The 21,330-nt window shown below is 40.4% G+C and overlaps 1 protein-coding gene across 3 annotated transcripts in view; it reads right to left on the bottom strand.

The window, feature by feature from the left end:
- COL19A1 (collagen type XIX alpha 1 chain) overlaps positions 1-21,330 on the bottom strand; it is a 374,472-nt gene that overhangs the window by 39,184 nt on the left and 313,958 nt on the right. For all 3 annotated transcript variants that reach the window (XM_082405049.1, XM_082405048.1, XM_082405047.1), the window contains 8 exons: positions 16,874-16,927; positions 15,426-15,479; positions 13,109-13,153; positions 10,065-10,115; positions 9,935-9,979; positions 9,476-9,502; positions 6,370-6,423; positions 907-951 (listed from right to left, as the gene is read on the bottom strand). In XM_082405049.1, coding sequence (XP_082261175.1) covers positions 907-951; positions 6,370-6,423; positions 9,476-9,502; positions 9,935-9,979; positions 10,065-10,115; positions 13,109-13,153; positions 15,426-15,479; positions 16,874-16,927 — 375 coding nt within the window. The remainder of the gene's footprint in view (positions 1-906; positions 952-6,369; positions 6,424-9,475; positions 9,503-9,934; positions 9,980-10,064; positions 10,116-13,108; positions 13,154-15,425; positions 15,480-16,873; positions 16,928-21,330) is intronic.

Genomic DNA, 21,330 nt, shown 5'->3' with positions numbered 1-21,330 from the left:
ATGTTATCCTTCATACAGGATGCTTTGCTATGGAGTGTGGATGGGTTTTTATTTTTTGTTGTTAGATTTAGCAACTAAATAGAGTCAAGTAGAGGGGCTACCCTCCTTCTGAAGGATGGAGGTGCTGGGGGGGGTGTGGTAGGAGGGTCTGGATGGTGCTGGGGGGGGCGGTGATAGGGCCCTTTCTTATCTTCCTCACGTTCCTGTGGCTGAAGCCACACGGTTTCCGTTGACTTTCCTACCCTGGCCCACCCTGCAGGGGCACCTAGCCAGGATAAGTGGGTTCTTATTCATCAAGGCTGACCACAAAGTTTTAATTAGAGCCTCATGAATGAAGATCAGAATGATCCCTAGGGCTCAGAGAAATGATTTTAACCTTTCCTGGAGCACTTCCTATTCATCTGGAAAGACCTTGATGAGATTAAAACATTCCACACCAGAGAGCAACAAAAATGATTGAGAGGCTGGAAGGGCTAGTTTACGAGAAAACATTAGCAGCAATAAAGCTCTGCTAATAACACCTGGCTGAGGGGAAACTCAGGCAGATGGCAGCTTAATAAGAAGATCCTGAAGCACATGCCTGAGGTTGAGAACTTTGCCTTTTGAGGATCAAGAAACCCTGAACTATGACAGGAAGAGAGAAACCCAACAAGCTTCTCAGAGCTGTGCTATCTTAATGCATCGACACAGGTAACTGGGCTTCCCCTTCCCATGTGAAAGTGAGTTGGGGAGAAAAAAACAAAGAAAAAATTTTAAATGATGAAAATAAAGAAAGGAGCATTCTTGAGGTGGGAGAGGGACGGATGGTTCTGCTTTTTAAACCGGAGGTTTAAGGTGTCACCGCGTGCTCCCAGCCCTTCTGACGGTCGCTGCCCGTGAAACCGACGTGAGAGAATCTGGACTCACCGAGATTCCCGCCACTCCAGGGGGACCTGCCGGGCCTCGATCTCCCTGGAAAAAATGTACTATTTATAATGATATCTATAAAACCTCCACCGATGAAATTAATGCTCAGATAATAATTTGGATTTGGTAAAGCTTCTCTTTGGAACTTATAAATGTTACCCGTATCAGCTGGGTGAAGCTAGAGCCCAGATGGGAAAAGAACAAAATGAAAACTGCAGCCAGTAGAACCTACCAAAGTTCTCTCTCTCCCTCTTTCTCTTTTTTTTACCCCATAAAACCAAAGCAAATAATAATCTTAATGAAAACGAGCATTCATGGTATCATTTCTGTGACCTATTCTTTTAAACAGAACCCCATACATACTTACAGGTAAAATCAGTCAATAGTTTTATTCCACATATTCAAAAGTAATTCATTACCAATACTTAAAAGCTAAGCACACTGAATGTCTTCTAAAAAGCTTTCGCTGTACTTGTCTCATTGGATGTAGGTTAGAATAAATGTGTTTAGAACTGGGGATTTTGTAGCTTCTCCTCTTTAGGCCAATAAGAAGAGCCCTGGAATTGCTCTGAACAGTGGACTGACTCAACCCTTTTTCCAAAGGCAATGTAGTATTTTAGATAAAGCCGACAAGGCTAAAAATACTTCTGATTATATATGGGGTAATAAAATGGCAATTTTTGTTGAGCAGAATCTACATTTAAAAACTTCCTAAGTTCCCTAAGGGACATAAAAGAAGACTTGATTAAATGGAGAGAGATGTTTTGTTCTTGGAGGGCATGACAGTGCTATAAAGGTGTCATTGCCACCCAAACTAATATATAAATTAATGCAATTTTTACAAATTGCAGCTTGATCAAATGATATCAAAGTTCACTTGGGATAATAAATATATTCGAGGATAAGAGAAAAAATAAAAGAATAATAATAAAGAGGTTAGCAATATCATATTTCAACATACAATAAAGCTATAATAATTGAAATAATGGAATACTGGCCCAAGATTAAGCAGTATATCAATGCAATATAACAGAAACCTCAGAAACAAACAGACATTTATAATAGAATTTTAGTAAAGAAAGGGCTGTATTATTCAACAAATAGTGCTAATAATTGAATAATTTCTTTGAAAAACTCTGATTCCCTTCTTTGCATTATACTCCATATAAATTCCATATAGATTATATAAAAATAAAATGAATTAATAAGAACTAGAAGAAAATCAAGTCATATTATCTGATTTTGCTTGAGAATGAGAACGAAAGTCATTTCGTGCATAAAAGCAAAATAAGAAATCATAAAGGAAAACAGTTTCACATTTGACCACATAAAAGTTATATTTACATATAGAATAAGATTAAACATAAAAATGAAAGGCAAGGACCAACCAGGATAAAGCCTCCACCATATAAGATAGAAGTAGTATCTTTAATACATAAAGCATAGCTACAGTCAAAAAAGAAAAAAAGAACTAGTAGAAAAATGGGCAAAGGATGTAAACAGGGAATCCTTGTGAGTTCCACTCTGCACTTTTTTAATTACAGGATTTTTACCCTGGAAATGAATATACTGGAGCTTTTCATTCAATGGAAACATTTGGATATCTGATAAAGGTGAATGTTAAGAGGGCTCCTGTCTGATAAGATGGTCCTTCCAACAATCGGGTCTCACAGTTCTTTGAACCACTCTCCCCTAATGGAATGGCCTCTTATTTCCATAGTTATACCTGAGACCTTGTCAAAAACAACAACCATATCCCTCCATAACCTCCACTGCATGCATTCCAACCTTGGACCATCATCTTCCATCATTCTAAATCACTCCCTTGAGTACCTTGAACCCCCAAAACTTTTGATGTCACCAAGACCTCTAACCCATCCATGATACAAATTTTTCATTATCCTTCATTGCCTAGATGGCCCCTCCTCCTTATTTATCTAGTTTAAATTCCACGGTCACTTGTTATAATCACTCCCTTGTGTATACTATTGGCTTCCTGGCCCATTCTTGCTTCTTGCATTCACTTGTCAAAACCGGAGCCTTGTTTAAATCCAGCTCCCCTCCTGTTCTGTGCCTTTGCCTGAGCGTATGTACACGGTACATAATCTCACTTCAGTTCATGACCATGAACCTCTAGGGCAGTGGTCCCCAACCTTTTTGGCACCAGGGACCGGTTTCGTGGAAGACAATTTTTCCACAGACCGGGGTGGGGGAGGGGGGATGGTTTCGGGATGATTTGAGTGCGTTACATTTATTGTGCACCTTATTTCTATTATTATTACATTGTAATATATAATGAAATAATTATACAGCTCACCATAATGCAGACAGGAGGCGGAGCTCAGGCGGTACTACGAGCCATGGGGAGCGGCTGTAAATACAGACGAAGCTTCACTCGCTCGCCCGCCACTCACCTCCTGCTGTGCGGCCCAGTTCCTAACAGGCCACGGACCAGCCAAGGCCCGGGGGTTGGGGACCCCTGCTCTAGGGGGTTCTGCTCAGCCATCATACTCTGTGGTCCCTGGATTTTCCCTCTCTCTGAGAAGACCTTCTCCTTAAATCTCCAACCTCTTCTCCCTACCACACTCTCAGATGATGACCTTGACTCCTCCATCTCTGAGAAAACTGAAGCAATCAGAAAAGAACCTCTATAGACTCCAACCAATTCATGTGCCCACATACCAGCATCTGTACCCCTATTCTCTGATTTCCCAACGGTTACCATAGATGAACTATCCATGCTTCTCTCTGAAGCCAAACCCTGCATTTATGCTCTAGGTCCCCTTTCCTCTTAGCTATTTAAGGATGTCATTCCAGCAATTCTCCCCTCTCCTCCTATCTCGCCATCCCCCTCCCTTTTCTTCAGCACAGTAACAGTCTGCTACTTCTGTGGTCTTAAAGTTCATTTTAGCAAACCTTGCCCTATCTCCTCCAGCAGCTGCTGGCCCATTTCTTTACTTTCCTTTGCAGCAAAACTCCTTAAGCACTGTTTAAACTGTATTTGCTGTCTCTAAATCTTTTTTTGTCATTCTCTCTTAAACCCATTCAAGTCCAGCAATTGCTCCTACCAACACAGTGAAACAGTAATCATTCCTCTGGTGATACGTGGCCTCTATATTGCTGAATCCAATGTCAGTACTTTGCCGTCCTACTTGACCCCATCCTACTTGACCTATCTGCAGGATTTGAGACAGATTTTCACTCTCTCTTCTTGTTACATGATCTTTGCTTGATTTCCAGGAAGCCAACATTTCCTCCTATTTCCGTGGTCACTCCTCCTCAGTCTCCCTTGCTCATTCCCCCTTTTCTTCCTGATCTTAATGTTGGAGGGCCTTGGGGCTCAGCTCTTGACCCTCTTCCATTTTTTTGAGTGAAAAAACAACATTCTTTTGTTTTTAATTTTTTGTCTTTTAAATTAATTTTTATTGGAGTATACTTGACTGATCCTCTTCTCTTTTAAAAAAATCTACTGTCATTCTCTTGGTGATCTTATCCAGCCTTCTGACTTTCAGATAGCATCTATATGCTTAGACAAGCAATCTGTATCTCCACTTAGACTCTTTTTTAAAAATATTTATTTATTTATTTATTTATTTATTTATTTATGGCTGTGTTGGGTCTTCGTTTCTGTGCGAGGGCTTTCTCTAGTTGCAGCAGGCGGGGGCCACTCTTCATTGTGGTGCGCGGGCCTCTCACTATGGCAGCCTCTCTTGTTGCAGAGCACAGGCTCCAGACGTGCAGGCTCAGTAATTGTGGCTCACGGGCCTAGTTGCTCCGCGGCATGTGGGATCTTCCCAGACCAGGGCTCGAACCCGTGTCCTCTGCATTGGCAGGCAGATTCTCAACCACTGCACCACCAGGGAAGCCCTAGACTCTTTATTATTATTATTATTTTTTTTTTATTTTTTGGCTGCACCACGCAGCATGCAGGATCTTAGTTCCCCGACCAGGGATCGAACCCATGCCCTCTGCAGTGGAAGTGTGGATTCTTAACCACTGGACTGCCAGGGAATTCCCTTAGACTCTTTTGTAAACTCCATACTTTTATATTGTACTGCCTACTCAATACCCCCACTTTGCTGTCTAATAGATACTTCCAAACTCAGTCCCATGTCCAAAATCATACTCCGGATCGTTGTGTATCTGTAGCCGTCCTCATTTCTGTTGACGACGCCCTGTCACGCCAGTTGCTCAGGTCAACACCATGGAGCCGTCCTTGACTCTTCTCTCAGACCCACATCCCATCAGCCCTGTCGTTCTGCCTTCGCAGCACGTCCATAACCTATCTGCTCCTCACGACCGCCACCGTTTCTGCTCTCATCTGAGCCGACATCACTCCCCCGTCTACAGGAATAGTGTCTTCCCTGCCCCATCCTCGCTCTCCAGCTGCGGGCCCCATCACTCTACTACTCAGAAACCACCGCTGGCTCCATATTCCCTCAGAGTGAAGGATGAAGTCCTTACGATGGCTGGTGAGCCTCCTTATTAATTAGTGCTTCTCAAACTACCTGTGGGGAAGGGGCAGTTTATTTACTTATTTATTTTCTAATGCATCATGATCCAAGGTGAGTCTACTGGTCGCATGTTTGGATATCATGGCAACGTCAAAAGTCAGGCTGCCAGACAAGTTGTTTAAATGCTTTGTCTCCATCTCTGTGCTTACCTTGCCCCAGAACCCATAACGAGTCTGCAGACTGGCACTGGTCCTCCACTGGCCAGTGAGTAGCACTGACTTCAACATGGCTGGGCTGCTCCTAACCGCCCCCCCACCTCTCTGACCTCATCGCCTACCATACCCCCTCGCTCACTCCCCGGGTCTCCTTGGATGTACCAGGAATGCTCTGTCTCAGGGCATTTAGACCTGCTGCTTTTTCTTCTTTTTAAAAAAAGTTTTTAGTTGTATATATTTAAGGTGTACAACATGATGATTTGATATACGTATACATTGTGAAATGATCACCGCAATTAAGCTAATTCACCTCCCCATCACCTCACACAGGTCACTGTGTGTGTGTGTGGTGAAAACGCTTAGCAAATTTCAAGCGTACAGTTTAGCACGGTTACCTAGTGTCACCTTGCTATACACTACATCTCTAGAACTTACTCATCTTGCCTGGAACATTCTTCGTTCTGGCTTGGCTAACTGCCCCCCACCTCTTCCAAGTCTTTGCTCAGTTCTTGCTTTCTCAGACCACCCGATTTAAAATGATACCCTTCCCTTCCACACTCCTGATGCCCTTAACCTGCCTCTACTTTTTCATTCCACAGCACTTACCAACGGTATTATTTAGTTATTTGTGTTTATTCTTTTAGTTTCTGTATCCCCTTCTTAGAACATAATTTTTGTCTCTTTTGTTCCCTTATACATCCCCAAACCTAAAACAGTTCCTGGTCCAACAGTAGGTGCTCCATAAACATTTTTAAATGTTCAATCAGTGATCACACGTCTAACCCCGCACTTACCTTTATACCAGGAAATCCTTCTAATCCTGGCAACCCCATCGCACCAGGTTCTCCCTGTTAAATATGAACATAAGAACACAGAAGCAATGGTCAAAAGGTTTCTTAAGCATTGATTTCAAAAGCAAAGATATTTTTTGCCTAAAAAATACTCCCTCAAACATCAATTGGTAATTTAGCAAGTAAATAGTACGCTCTATTTTCAAGCATCTGTATTCTTGCATTTGATATTTGGAAACAGTTTGAAAATAAAGCTATTCCCTGGAGAAGTATGAGTATCTTTTCTAATTGTTTTATCCTGATGAAGAATCTGCTCTGAATGAATCCCTCTAGTCAGTGATAACTCCAATTTCAACAAGAATTAGAAGGAAAGACTGGGTTTTAATAAACTTTGCCAATTTATAAGGTACCTAAGCCCTCTAGATTATCAGAAAACAAGACTAAAGTCTTTAAAAGTGGATGAAGATGGAGCTCTCAAAGCAAAGTTTATCATCCCTCAATATGTCCTGGAGCTGGACATGAACTGTGGATGCTTCAGAGGACAGCCCAGGAGCAGTTATTTATGACGGCTCACTGAGAGGAGACAGGTAAGCATTTCTGCTAAAAGAAAAACCTGTTACATATGCTGGTGTCTGGTCCCAGCTGACTGGAGCCTGTAGGTCCTCAAGGAACCCCTTTAGAAAGGTCAGGGTGAAGGAAGCTGCCAACTTTGAACAATAAACATTAGGGGTTTTAAATTAAGAGAGATAAAGTGGGTAGTTTTTGATATCTCCTTGTTAATGAATTAATGTTAACTGCAAGTATTTTCTTAAGATGCTGGATGTTTTCAACATAATCACATAGAAAAGGTAGCTTCCCAAGGTCATTCTCTGTAAATGTATTTTTGCATGCCTCATTCTAATCTGCTTCAAAAATATTACCAACACTCTAACTTCCATTATGATTTATGATATTGTCCTTATCATGGGATGCTTAATGAGGAAGCATATCATTTGAGACTTTTTTTGCTTCAAAAGCCTTTTTAAACAACTACCAATATGTAACCTGTCAATCAGAAAAAAAAGATGTTCAGATTCTATTCTGCATGAAGCTCTGTAATAGAGGCTCTGGGTTACTGACAAAGGAAATAAGCTCTTTGATTCTCTTTGTTTATATTCTCAACTAACCTTAGGACAGAGGAATTGGTTGGACAGTGCTCAGCCTATCAATCAATATTTGTTTGAAAGTAGCTAATAATAAATATTTAATTGAAAGCCAATTATAAATTGAATACCAAGGGAATGAAATGGAGTGCCTCTGAAGATAATAAATTCAATTAAGGGTAATTTTTATCTGTAAAGGTTCACTGAGAAGATTAGAAACAGTGGTACAGATCTGGTGTCCTGGGATTTGAAGGATGCTGGAAGAGTATATCTCCGCCACACCTACCCCGATGGGACTTTTCCATTTTCTGCTCTGTGACCTGTGACTCCACCATTCCTGGCTTATCTATCTCTATGCTATGAGGTAGTATTTCTCTATTCGGGGCAACTGGTTGGAAATGAGCTGCCCAGTGGTGGTGACATGGAGCCCAAAGGAATAATGTAAAGTTTTATCTAAGATAAACCTGAAGGTTTACTCGGTAGTTAATTTCATGATTCCACATGTCTGTGTTTGTGCTTCACCCACTTAATTCACGTCTCTAAAAGCAAGGAACGTCGTCCACTTAGTTTTTATTCTTTATTCTTTGTTGCAGCTAAAAAACTTTGAAGCCTAATCTCTTCAAATTCTACTCAATGCTGTCTACATTTCTGTTGCCACGCACTTTCCAATCCAAGTGAATTATAATTTATCCTTTATTATAATAATTTTTAAAAAGGTTTCTCGCCTTAATCTACAGTTACTAACTTAAAAACTTGGGTGTTCCAGAAAAGTCGGTGAGAAGCCTATGTGTCCCTGAATGATTCAGAGGGGATGTTTGTGTGTGTGAGTATGAGAAGGAAAGACCAGGAGGAAATTTTTATCAATAAGATGAAAGAAGATTCAAATTGGAATGAAGGATATGCGGGCGGAGGTGAAAGCATTAAAAAACGTTACAGATAAAGGAAGCACAGCATGAATAATGAAACAACGGAAACTTCTAAATGACATATTTGGGGTTCGGAAAATGCTACAAACTGGGCATTTCATAGGGGAAAACAAATTGGCTTTTAATATATATTGCCCAATAATAAAAAATAAGCTCTTTCATGCATCTCCTTTGAACATCTACTTAGATGTAAAAAGATTGCTTTTTATGGCTCTTCTTTCGCTTGTTTAAAATTTATTCATCTAGTTTTACCAAACTCCACTGTAATGAAAGGGTCTGCAATTTCTTCCCATGGCAATGGAAGGTGGTTTGAAAGTTTATTTCATTTTCAGCTACATCTGAGTTTCAAGTATATACCCAAAGGTTAAAGGACACAGAAATGAAATAGGAAGGACAGGACACATGCCTGAAAAGGACATGACAGGAAAATCTGCCAAGGAATAAAGGGAATGGAATTGCATCTGGCAGGACTTTTACAGTGCCGCTCCATGGCTGAGAAGGATGCTTAACAATCCTCATCCTTCGGAAGAGGCTGGAGCACAGGATCTCTTCCCAGGCTGAGGGCGAACCTCCTGAAACATCGCTCCTAATAAGCAGGGTTCTGACAGCGCACCACATCGCCTCCAGAACAACCGCCCAAGACAGTCAAAGCAAATAAACCGTCCCTGTCTTGTTGTAGTTGTCGGTGGGGGAGACGGCAGACCTATTAAGGAATTTCTTTCCAATAAATAGTTTTCTCCCATGATCTACTTAACATGGAATCAATCATCAAAATAGTCCTGTTGGAAGAAAGTGTCCTATTTCTCAGGAGCTTTGTATGCACCTTCCTCCAGCCCAGGGTGATTTTTAAAATCTCACTGACGGAAGAGCGTCAAGGGCAGGGACACATCAGGACCGAGGCATCCTGAAATGAGGAGGTGCCCACTTCCTCCATTTAACCAAGGGACATCTCAGAAGGCAGGCATCTCTCCTGAAGGTCTTCTTTCAAACGCGAATAAAGATTTATTTTCTAAATGACACAAAACATGGGAATATACATACCACCGGGCCAGGATCACCTTTGGGGCCCTGTAAGAAAAATATGAGAAGTCATCTTGAAAATAACGACCGAAGCAAAATTACAAACTATGAAGAATTTTTATCCAATTTGCTTTAACACACATAAAAATCTCTGCAACTTTTGTTTTGCTATGGTTTGGATTTGAAGCATAATAAGATGAGGAAATATAACTTGATGGAACTCCCATGACGGTGATTGCTTGGACATTGATTTAGTTCTCAGATTTCCAAAAAGTGACACCACTCCGCAGAATGCTGTTTTCCTTTATTTTGACTGTGTACATTTCCCCAATGTTATTAGAATTGGTTTATTTCCTCCTGCAGAAAATTTTGTTTATATTTGTAACACGTACTTTTCAGTGAACTTAGGAGGTCTTTGTGTGTGTGTGTGTGTGAGGCTGCTCAGCTAAAATACGCTTGGTGATAAACAACTGTACTCACAGGGGGGCCAGGTGGCCCTGGATAACTGGGAGCATTCACACCTCCCTTCAAAAGAAAAAGACAAAGGTGAGAAGAATTTGTAGTAACCCATAACCGGAAAGTGATTTGACGTAATTAGAAAAGTAGATACCTGGATTTTATATAAACTGCTCATTCCGTTTCCTTCATTGAATGGTACACCCTTAGAAAAGAAATGACACATGGAGTTATCCTTTGAAGTTAACAGTGAGCATCTCTACCTTTTGTTGTTTCACCAAATGATATTTTTCCTACGCTGTTATAGAAACTGAGTTTCATGTTATCGGTAAAAATTATAACGTTCCCATTTTTGGTTTTTCTAAAGCAAATGTAGAAGACAAAACCGGAAGGCATGTGAGCTCCACCCGGAGCACACGCACACACTTTTGGCGGGGCTGGGATGAATGTGCCGGCTTGACAGATGAGACACTAATGCATTCAGAGGAAAGTACTATTTGTTCATTAAAATTCAGTTTCGGAATTGCCAACTTATGCTAACTGTTTATAGCCTGCTGACCTGCAGGTCATAACACAGGAGTGCTGATGAAGATGTGAATAGGGAACAATTTGGCTACTGAAAGGTAATTTTTTTCCACACTCTCTTCATACTAAATAGAAAATTAAGGGAAATGGGGGAGATGACGTCACTCACAACCCTGTGTGGATGTTTCTACAAAAACATATTCTTTAGAACAAGAGGGAACGGGAACTTCCTAATAAATTGACCTGTGAATGCAAAGCCCCAGAGTAACTAACACTTAAAGAGAACTAATCTGAGAGGCTTTCAAAATCATACATTTTGGCATTCAGGAAAAATTTGCATATGAAAATTTTAGTTAGGATCTTCTAGCCTTCTTTTTAAAAATTCCCATAGAATCATAACCTGCGTTTTCCTTTATTGTGATTTCCACGTTTCAGCTGCAAAACTGAAGAGCCATCATTGCCGTTTTTGGACCACGGTGGTCAGTGGTGCTCAGGGCGCGTGATCTGCGTGCATCTTCCAAACACTTGTGAAGGAAGGAAAAATGCTCTGTTCATGTACCCCTTCAGTATTGCACTCGTTCATTTGACAACTGCTGAACGTCTACTGTATTTAGTCCTGGAGGGGGAAGGATACTTTTGTCTGAGATTTACAGGGCCGCAGCGGGGTGCTTCACAGAAAAGACAACACTTAACTTGTTTTGAAGAATAAACAGTTTTGGAGAACCGGGGTGGGGGGCAAGGGAGATTTCTTAAGTCCATCGTAAAATAGAGGTCCCTTTGGGGAGCTCATGTTGTATTTTGGTGTTCTGTCCACTGGGGAGGGAGGGTATTTTAGTGGTGGAGCCTCAGATGCTGCCTGCCCTGCTTCCTTGCCAGGGGAGAAGGTAAGTAAAACAAAACCGAAGGGCATGTTTAGGGAAACAGAGTGCCTGTGTATTCACTGATGTGCGCACACGTGCGATCGCACGCCGACTAGCGATGTATCTTTGTTGTCTTCAGCATCTCAGGAAACTCTCATCCATGGAGAAAGCTGCGACCTGAACCTGCAGAGCAGGCATACCCTTCCTTTCTCTTGTTTTTCGCTGAGGATGGTACTTAAGGTGAGGACTTGGGCCATTTCCGGGCGTTACTCAGTTTTCCTGGATGTCTCCCTTGCATATAGGAAGCACACATGCTGTTAAACTTCTGATTGTTTTTCTCCGAAAAAAAACAAAAGTCACGGATGAATTCTGCCCCTTGCGGGGGAGTCTGGCTTCTTCACCTCTCCCTCTGAGGCAGGTGGGAAAGAACGCTTGGCTGGGCGGACGCTGTGATGCTGTTTGAGCGAGACCCCACTGGAGGGCAGACTTGCTCCGGAGAGACGCCCTTGTCCTCCCCGGCCTCCCGACAAGGTAGATGCACGTCTGTCTCAATCCCTAGCGCGAAAGCAGCGGTGGCCCTTGTACGTTTCATTCACTAAGGTGCCATATAAATAGCATTTCCTTTTGCATCTCGGGCATCATGGATGGTAATGAATACACACAGCACAACACAATTTTTCTACCAGCTCACATTGCCGGAAGGGATGTCTTTTTACAGCCCCTCTCTTTTCTGTGAATGAGGCTCACTGAGGTTGAATGACTTTCCCAGGGTCCCCCAGGCAGGAAGTGGAGCGTAGGGGTGCACACCTACCTGAACTGAGTCCACAGCAGGGGAGGCCCGCAGTCTGCAAATCGGAGCAGTGTGCCTCAGGGCTGAGCTAATGCGGGAATCAGGGCTCCCCTAAGCCACCCTGGCTGTCATTCGCATGTATACATAAAACTCAGATGACTTTTATCCTTGAGAATATCTAAATGTAGTCTGACCTCTGAGTCATAAAAGCTTTTTTTTGATTTCAACTATAGGACATTCTGAAAAAGCCAGACGTATAGAGATAGTAAAAAGACCAACAGTTTCTAGCGGCTTGAGGGATGGGGAGGTGAGCAATGGACAAGTGTAGCACAGGACGTTTTTAGGGCGGTGAAACTGTTCTGTATGGTACCGTAATGGTGGATACATGAGATTATGCACTTATCAAAACTAATGGACCATACAACCGAAAAAGTAAACCCCAAGGTCAACTATACAGTTTAGTTAATAATAATGTATCAATATCAGTTTCTCAACTGTAAAAAATTCTACTCTAAGAAAGAAATTATATTACCTGGATAGTTAATGTGACAAATAATATTTCTCAACATATACATCATAATAATAAGTTTGTTATACATGCCACTGAAAAATCATTATATCAGAGTTAGAAGGATCTTTATACATATATTTTGGTTTTCAAGCTGAGATAGAATTCACATACTATAAAGTTTATACTTTTAATAAGAGTACAATTCCACACTAATGTAAGATATTAATGATGAGGGAAACTGCGTGTGTGTGGCAGGACCATATGGGAACTCTTTGTATTTTCTGTGAAATTTTCCTGCAGACATAAAAAAATCATCCAAAAAAATAAAGCCTATTTAAAAAAACAACAATAAAAAAACAAACAAAAAAAGTAAAATCCTTTTTTTTTTTCTTTTCCATTATGGTTTATTACAGGATTGGGAATATAATTCCCTGTGCTACACAATAGGACCTTGTTGTTTATACAAGTCTTAAGTAGATGCATGAATTTGTTTTAAACCTGAAACAACTCACAGGTGGTCCAGGTGGTCCGGGTCTCCCAGGGGGTCCCTCGCTGCCCTGCAAGGGGGTACACAGACCAACATCAATGGCTTAGACGTTTCTACTCCAGGTTTGTGAACCCGACCGCGCTTGCTCAGAGAGCCACATTCTGAAGTCAATATGACTTGTCATTTTGTTCACCCTTGCAAAGTCTTATTCAGCGGGGCTTTTCCCCTCACCTGGGGAATTAACATTACTAGACCACGGGAAAGGTAAATGCCTTTTCCCACAGGCATTCGGATCCTCACGGTGTGAGCGCCAGGGATGAAGCTTATTTTTAGACGGAACCAGACAAGCAGATGACCAGGTCCTGGACTTCGAGTGCAGCTGGGGGAACTCTCCCCACATGGGGGTGCAGAGGACACTTCCTGAAGGCTGGGGCAGCTCAGGAACACGGCTCTTTGGGTCAGACCCTTGCTCCTAGCCTCACCTCCACCACCTTCATCTTCTGGGAACCAGAGAGGGCATCCACATGCTTTGACTAAAGTAGGAAATCACAACCTGTGTGTGTCTGCAGGAGGAAAACCTTCTTTCACATCCTAAGTGAATATCAGGCATGTCCCACTGAGCAGAGGTGACCGTGGTACAACGCTGTATAAGGGAAATGTTCTTTACAATGTAAACAGCCTCGGACATTCTGCTTCCAGGCAAAGCAGACTGAAAATGAAATGTGTGAGAAATGCATTCAAGTTGAAACTTGAAAAATGGGATTTCATCTTTATTTTGATAAAACATAGGATGCTTATTGGTCCATGATAAACAGAGGTATGATACTCCTTTTGGTGCCTTTAACCAGTTTTTCCTGTAACTGCTTTTTTTTTTTTTTTTTTTAGAATAATAGCCTCATAAAATCTTTGGAGTCCCTCAATATCAGGGGCGATGGCAAGAAATGGTTAATTAAAAAAGAATCCAGAGAGAGTAAAATTCCTACTTTAAAATGCCCAAGAATTTTGAGGGATTTTAGTCTATTTTCATAAATTTGATGAAGGATTTCATTCCAATCTCCCCATTTTTTCAGTAACCAAAGAATCATAGAAACCTTTTGATTGTATCTTTATCAATAAAAACCAACTGTAAAAAAACAAACAAAATAAAACAAAAAAAAAACAAACCAACTGTAAAGTTTTTCTTGCAATGTATCTGCCTGAGAAGGAGTGACCATGAGTATACTGTATCTTTTCCCAAACTGCTCTGATGGCGGCTCTCTCTCTAAGACACATGGGGCTCTGCTGGCAGTGTCCTTCAGACAATTATGTCATGGTTCTCATGAACCGTGAGAGGACAACAAACAAGGAAAATATGCGCCTATTGAAAGGACTTTTTTTTTCTGGCACAATTAATAGTCATATTTTCATTCTTGATTGTGCCCCAAAGCTCATCTCAGTGTGGAATTCCCATTAACTTCAAAAGGCAAATCTCTGACTGAATAATTTCCATCGAGAACAGATCAAAAAGGCTGGTGGAGTTGGGCAAGCTCCCCGGGATGCTATCAGAAAAACTGTGCTGAGACTGTCCAGAATAAGCACGTTGTTGCCTTTCAGTTTGGGGGGGATTCCTTTGCTCCTCGATGCCATTATGCCCCATTGTGGTCATTTTAGGGTAGAAGCCACTTGAGTGGCTCACATGGACTCCGGATTCTTAAATTTCTCTCATCCAAAGAGTTAGTCCGTGTGACTCATGTGCTGGCTCTATCACACTGTGGGTGACACTTTAGATCCTAAATTGGGTAACTGTGTGATCTTCCTGCTGGGACTCCTCTTTTGCTGGTTCTCCCTGCTGACCACAGCAACCCATCTGTCCTGTCAACCGGACTCCCCAGGAAGCAAGCTGTGCTGGTTCTTTCGCGGATCTCCCCTACGACCCTCTAAGGACAGAACTTGCAGATTTTCTCAGCAAGCACGTCATTTACTGGAATCCTGGTTCTGAGAGCTAGCCTGCTGTCGGGAGCCTTGGCACCTGCGGCTGGACTTCCAGATACAAACTACCTTCCTGCGCCTCATCAGGAGGTGACCCTCACCCATCCTTCCCCACGGTGCATGCCCAGGACCCTGAGTTCAGCTTGGACGTTTGCTGTGTGGCACCCATGTGCTATTCATCCTCTTCCCTGGGAACATATCTCTTGTCTTCAGACCAATTTGGGGACCCATGTCTTTCCAAGCCCACTTCCCTGACACCACTCCTATAATACTCTGAGGCTTTGCTTGATTTTATGGATTTCTCTGTAAGTAGGCTCAACTTGCCCCTACCCCAAGCCCCAATTTGGACAGTAAGTGAGGCTTTCCCTCTGTACCTTGTCACCCTTTGTTCCCGAGGGACCCGGATGTCCCGTTCTTCCCAACAAGCCCTGTAAAACACAAAACTAAGTTTGTTACAGAAACAACAACTAAACGGCCAAGGGTATTGGAAGTTGGTTGCTCAAATTGATACATTTCGAAGGTCATTTGATCCTAATTAAATCAGTCTTCTAAGCTTATATTTCTTCAGGCTGATACAGCAGCTGTAACCTGCTGATAAGCCCTTGGAAGGATAAAATTTGTATTTGTGGTCGCTTTTTCACCTTGGCCAACCACATTTAATGACCTTAACTGGAACCTTTTAATACATTTAAGAATTTAGCCTTGCTGTTTAAATGGCAATTTACATAGCATTATGCCTTCCTAAATGAGCTATAATTTTGGTAGTGATCAACATTTTAAATACTCCACAGAGCAGAATTAACAAGGTGAGTTATGCGATCTGCATTTTACCAATGGAAAATAAAATTTAGTTTAAGATCTTCTTTGAGAATAGAGTTAGCTATCATTTCCATGGCTCCTTTCACAACTCTTTCTCTTAACTTTTAATTTTAGTGTACAATTTAGAGCCAGGTTTGTTCTATATAACTGTGGTGAAAGCATAAAGGGTAAAATTTTCATTATGGCAAACCCATGATTCAAAACATGAAAGAACACGATTACATTCCTACATACCATTTGCCTAGGCACTCTAAGAAGGAAAGAATTGGAAAAATTGAGGCTTGAGTAGGGTTGCTAGATTTAGCAAATAAAAATACAATATTTGGGACAAACATGCTATGAAAGTATTTATTTACATGAAATTCAAATTGAGCCTCATATCCTGTATTTTAACTGGCAACTCTAGATTTGAGTTCTGCTTTAATGAGCGGCTGGGTTTAGCAGGTGGGAAAGAAAAAAGACTGTTTTAAGCAAACAGGGTAACTGAAGACAAAAAGGCCCTGATGCTGTGTTTGAGAGAGACAGCGGAAAAAAGTGCCGATTAAAGTAGAGCGTATTTTAAGTCAGAAACAGGAATAAAAGTAAATTGAACCTGATAATCCTTGACCCGTTTGTTTTTTTCTGTCTAGAGAATAAATTCTTAGTTTATGGCGCTTAAAAATGTAAGGGTGTAACCATCTGAATATCTCTCCCTACGGTTAATGCCAGAAAAATTATAGCTAAAAAAGATAACGCTCCTCTACATCCAACGTCTATTCAAATAGACTTGCTTCATCACAGACTGCTTTCTGGTCTGGTAGAATTTTCATGACAAGTCTCCACAACCCCGAGCAGCCTTAAGGAATACTAACAAAAATCTGAGATGTTGGATGCTACTTTCCCCAGCAATAGCTGCATAATCCACACAGAGGAACAGAGAACAAAAAGCAATAAAGAATGTTAGTTCACTTTGCATCATACCAGCAGATATGAAGTGTGAGAAACCATTTTAGCAAATACTTACAGGGGGTCCAGTCGGGCCAGGAGCACCTGGAAGGCCCGGACCGCCTTGAAGACCCTAAAAGAGATAGTTCCTACCGTAAAATCTGTTACATCATTGGAAACAAAGCATTTTAGTTCATCAAATATTTTGACGATTGAAAACTACCCATCTTTGTTGGCTAATCAAGAAACACATTTGTCATCTGCAAACACCCGTTTTCTAAGAGTAAGGATGGCGGGCTAAAATGCCACGACATGGAATTTGTTACAAACATAATTTCATGTGTTGGTGATTCATAGAACAATTCTGATCTCACAGAGCCCCTCCATCGACAACAGCATCTTTGAGAAGCCGGCACTGCTAAAGCATGAAAATACAAATTTCAGATGAGCAGAATGCCGTCGAAGAAATACACGGTTACACTAATGCTTCTTTCAGCTGGTGGGAACAACGGACTCCGTTTTATGATACAGTATTTAGTTCAGTCGGCCAGTTCATTATAAGAAATACCGCTCATCGGCGAAGTGAAATTTAGAACCCTTTAATGGCTTAAGCGTAAAAGTAAAGGGATAGCCTCTCAGGCCCCGCCTAAGATTTGTAGCGTCATGCTAATTATACTGGATACATTTATATATTCAAGGAAGAATTGGTAAGGTTAACTGATAACTCGTGTAATTAATTTGTTCCTTTACCAAGTAAGTCAGCAACAGAATATTAGCTAAATAAGTTACATAAAATCCGTAATATGTTTTGCAACTGTTAAAATCATGTTTCAAAAGCTATTGAATAACAAAGAAAAGGAAACGTTACAAAATGTTACATAGAGTAGGGTCCAAATTATTAAAAAATTAGAAAATGCACTTCATAAAATATGAGACTGATAGAGGCTCATAATGCCTTATCTGGAAACTTTAGTGCCAGGTGTGTTTCAGGGTTCTGAAGTTTCAGATTTGTTTCAAAGGGAACACAGTCTCATATCGGATACTACATAACACTCCCATGTCACCTGAGGCAGCACCTGCTAATAAACTCACAAATATTTCTATGGCAAAACACATGATAGTCTCACCAAGTGGGATAAATAGACTAGCTCCATATGACTTCAGGTCAGATTTTGCTGCCAAATAAATCTGCTGCAAACTTGGGAAAAATTTCCCGGGTTTTCAGAGGCATTTGAACTTTGGAATTGTGGATGAGGGGTTGTGGACAATAATATGACTTTTACCAACAGTGGGAGAAGTACAAATAGGAATAACTTTTGTCTTTTTAGTGCTTTTGTGTATTTCTCAAATTTTCTATAAGGAACTCAGATGACTTCTACAATGGGAAAAATATGCTTTTAAAAACCCATTTATTATTTCAGATAACCATATGACGTGTCAAGTTCTATTTTGAACGGTTCCACTTTTTCAGGATTGAAATTTTCTTACTGAGTAATCCTTTTATAGTGCCAAAGCATTCATCGTTATAATAAATTCCTTTACTCTTTACTGTGATGAAATATGCATTTTATACATATTATAAATATCAGGTGAAGTGACCATGGTAAAATTGCTACATAGTTATCTATGGGAGCTCTAGAGGATCAAAGTTCTACAGGATCAAGGTTCTTTACATCAATGGGATTAAGGACCAAGCTCTGCCAGGTCTGTCCATCTAATGCCTAATGGGATCATATATTCCTTCAGGTTTTTCCATGTGACAGGAGGTGAAGAAATGCTGGAAAGGCTCTCCTTGAATGTGCCGAAATTCCTCATGTAACAAGAGTCTTGGGTAAAATCTTATCTATACTTGTGTTAATGTGGACATATACTTTCTTCAAGATGGTATCATCCTCACTGGCAATGCTCAGTGTGTGTGCGCGTGTGTGTGTGTGTGCGTGCACGCATGTGCCCATGTGCAGTTGTGGGCGGTACACATTGGCATGTTGTATTGACTCTTTTTATTCCCCCACCATTAACTTGTTTATGGGGTTATAAGTGGAAAGGAAACAAATTTCCTTTGGGAATGGATCTCTAAATGTCTGGAGATTATAAATGCTATGCCACAAATTGCTTTATCTCAAAACACCCACATTTCCATAAAATTCTCTCTGTATGTACGTGTATAAGATATGTGTGTTCATATGTATTCTTTTTTTTTTTTTTTTGCTACTTTTAGTCTCAACACTGAATCAGTCTAGAGATGCTGAGTGAGTCTTTAGGTAGTCCAGTTTATAAGCTTGGGACTCATTAACCTTTGATGACCACATTAAACTTTAAAGTAAACCTCAGTCCATAAATAAAAAAAAAAATTATTCTCAGCCATCTTTCTCTGAACAAGCTGAAATTCTGTAGTAAGGGTAAAAGTTACTATGAATGTATAAAGGGCAAGCAGGTAATTTTACAAGACAAGAAGGTCATTAAAGAAGACAAATACATATTAAAGAGTAGAACAGTCAATTTAGCATATTGGCCCAAACTAAAATACAAATTAAAATTTACTGCATAGTCAAGGATCATTAGAGCTAAGTTCTTTCCCTATTCTGATATTTTGATTTTGCAAGTCCTATCTCAGTTGCTACCAAGAATATTTATTTTTCCATTGCTACAACTTATGGCTGACAATATTTTTCATGTCCTGTTTATCAATTATTATTCTAAAATATTGTAGAAAGACCTGTATTCCAAGCAAGAATTCCCTCTGACTATGAGAGGTTAGTCTGTGTTCTATCAGCATCTGCTAATTTGCTACCTTGCGTTGTGAAATAACATCTGCAAAAACCGTTGAGGATAATGTCACTTTTGTAAAAGCAATAAACCGAAAGGCAACTCCTCTCTTTAAGTTCCCAAATGGATTAAATCGACCATTGGATAATTATTAAATAATAATTGGGAATTCCTCAAAGAGACAGGGTGTCCTTCTGCATCTTTTCCACTAAGGGTAGAACAGACATCTTAGATTTTGTATGATTAGATATTATATGCATATTAAAATAGTATAGTTTATTGGCCAGCTGGAAATACCTATGTTCTTGGGCAAAGTTTCATTCACTTAAACAAATCAACAAATTAAAATTTCAGGGAGTATCTGGGTCCAAGTAGAAGACAAGATAATATTCAATATTTCCCACCTGCCTGAGAGGGACAAGCTGCATTGCCCCGTTACCCAACAAAGGCCCAACTGAGCTAGTATGTTACTTCAGGTTTATTCATACTATTCATGTGATGTGAAGAAACAGTGAAGAATCTCCTTCTGAACCAGCTGGAATTGTCTATCTAAGTGTCTTGTGCAAAGTCTGTGTACGCTGTGTTAAAGAGTCAACAAGGTGTACTTAAGGAAAAGCACACTAAAATAGTGAAGGAATTAAGGAGGGATTTCAGTTCACCAGGAGTGCTAAGGATTCTGAAGAATCAATAAAAGTTAACTTCTAATAAATTTAATTTAGAGTCACTTATGAAAAAACCTGAATTCCAATTCTTTCCTGATCTTTTTGTTATTACATTCTCAATTGTCTTTAAAGCCTACTTCTTGAGTCTAGGCAGTTAAAAGCTGTTAGACTATTAAAATCAGACACCGTGCTTGTACTTTAGTGCAACCTTCTGTGGCGCATGAAGATGCAAAAGCTCAATAACTCTTCCTGATTTAGAAAATAAGATGCCTTTACTGTTTTATTTACAGATGAAAATAAATGTTGTATTTCTTTGCTCTTCAATTTTTAACTTGGAAAAAAACCAAGCCAGTCCTCACAGTTTTCTTGAATAGAATCCATGTTAATTAAAAACAATAACACGATGATAATTTATAATGTGAAATATATAACTCCAACTCAAAAAACAGATCTACTTTACATCCTTTTGATTTTCTGCACTAACATCAAGGTTAATATATGCCAGATGGCTTACTTACTTTCATTAAGGATTATTAGTATCAAAACTGTTTAACAAGAATTCATCATCCTAATTGCTTTTCCTAAGCGTTAGTGTAAATTATGCAGGAAAGAATGCTATCCTGAGCATCAGTGCGGCTGAGAGTCAGAAAATTATGCCACCGTCTCAAGAGCACATTTGACTTTGAACCTTAGTGGGAGGGTGGGCAGCTGATTTAAACCAGTCCAAGCAGACCCGTTTGAGAGTTTTTTTTTTTTTCTTCCTCCCAAGAGTTTGAAAGTTGAGCAGAGATACAAACAAACCAAGGTCATTGAAACTGAGTCACGTTACAGCGGCGGCCCAGGGAAGTTCTGCTGAGCTCTGGAGCTGCCCTATCCCTAGGCTGGCTGCTGACTATTCCTTCAATTCTATGAGCTACTTTGGGACTCTTTTCAGTAAATCTCCTTTTCCTCTTTCTCCTTGCTTTTATCTTGAGAGAGCTGGACTTGTTACCTGCTATGAGAAAACAGAAACGTAGTAACTGATATGTTAACTTTGTGTTTGAATTCCCTTGTCTCAAAAACTGGATCCCTGGGGATAAGCATCCACGTATTATTTAAAATGTGTTAA

The sequence above is a fragment of the Balaenoptera borealis genome (genome assembly GCF_965194805.1).
Source record: "Balaenoptera borealis genome assembly, chromosome: 9".
NCBI lineage: Eukaryota > Metazoa > Chordata > Mammalia > Artiodactyla > Balaenopteridae > Balaenoptera > Balaenoptera borealis.
This window is presented reverse-complemented; position numbering and strand designations above follow the sequence as displayed.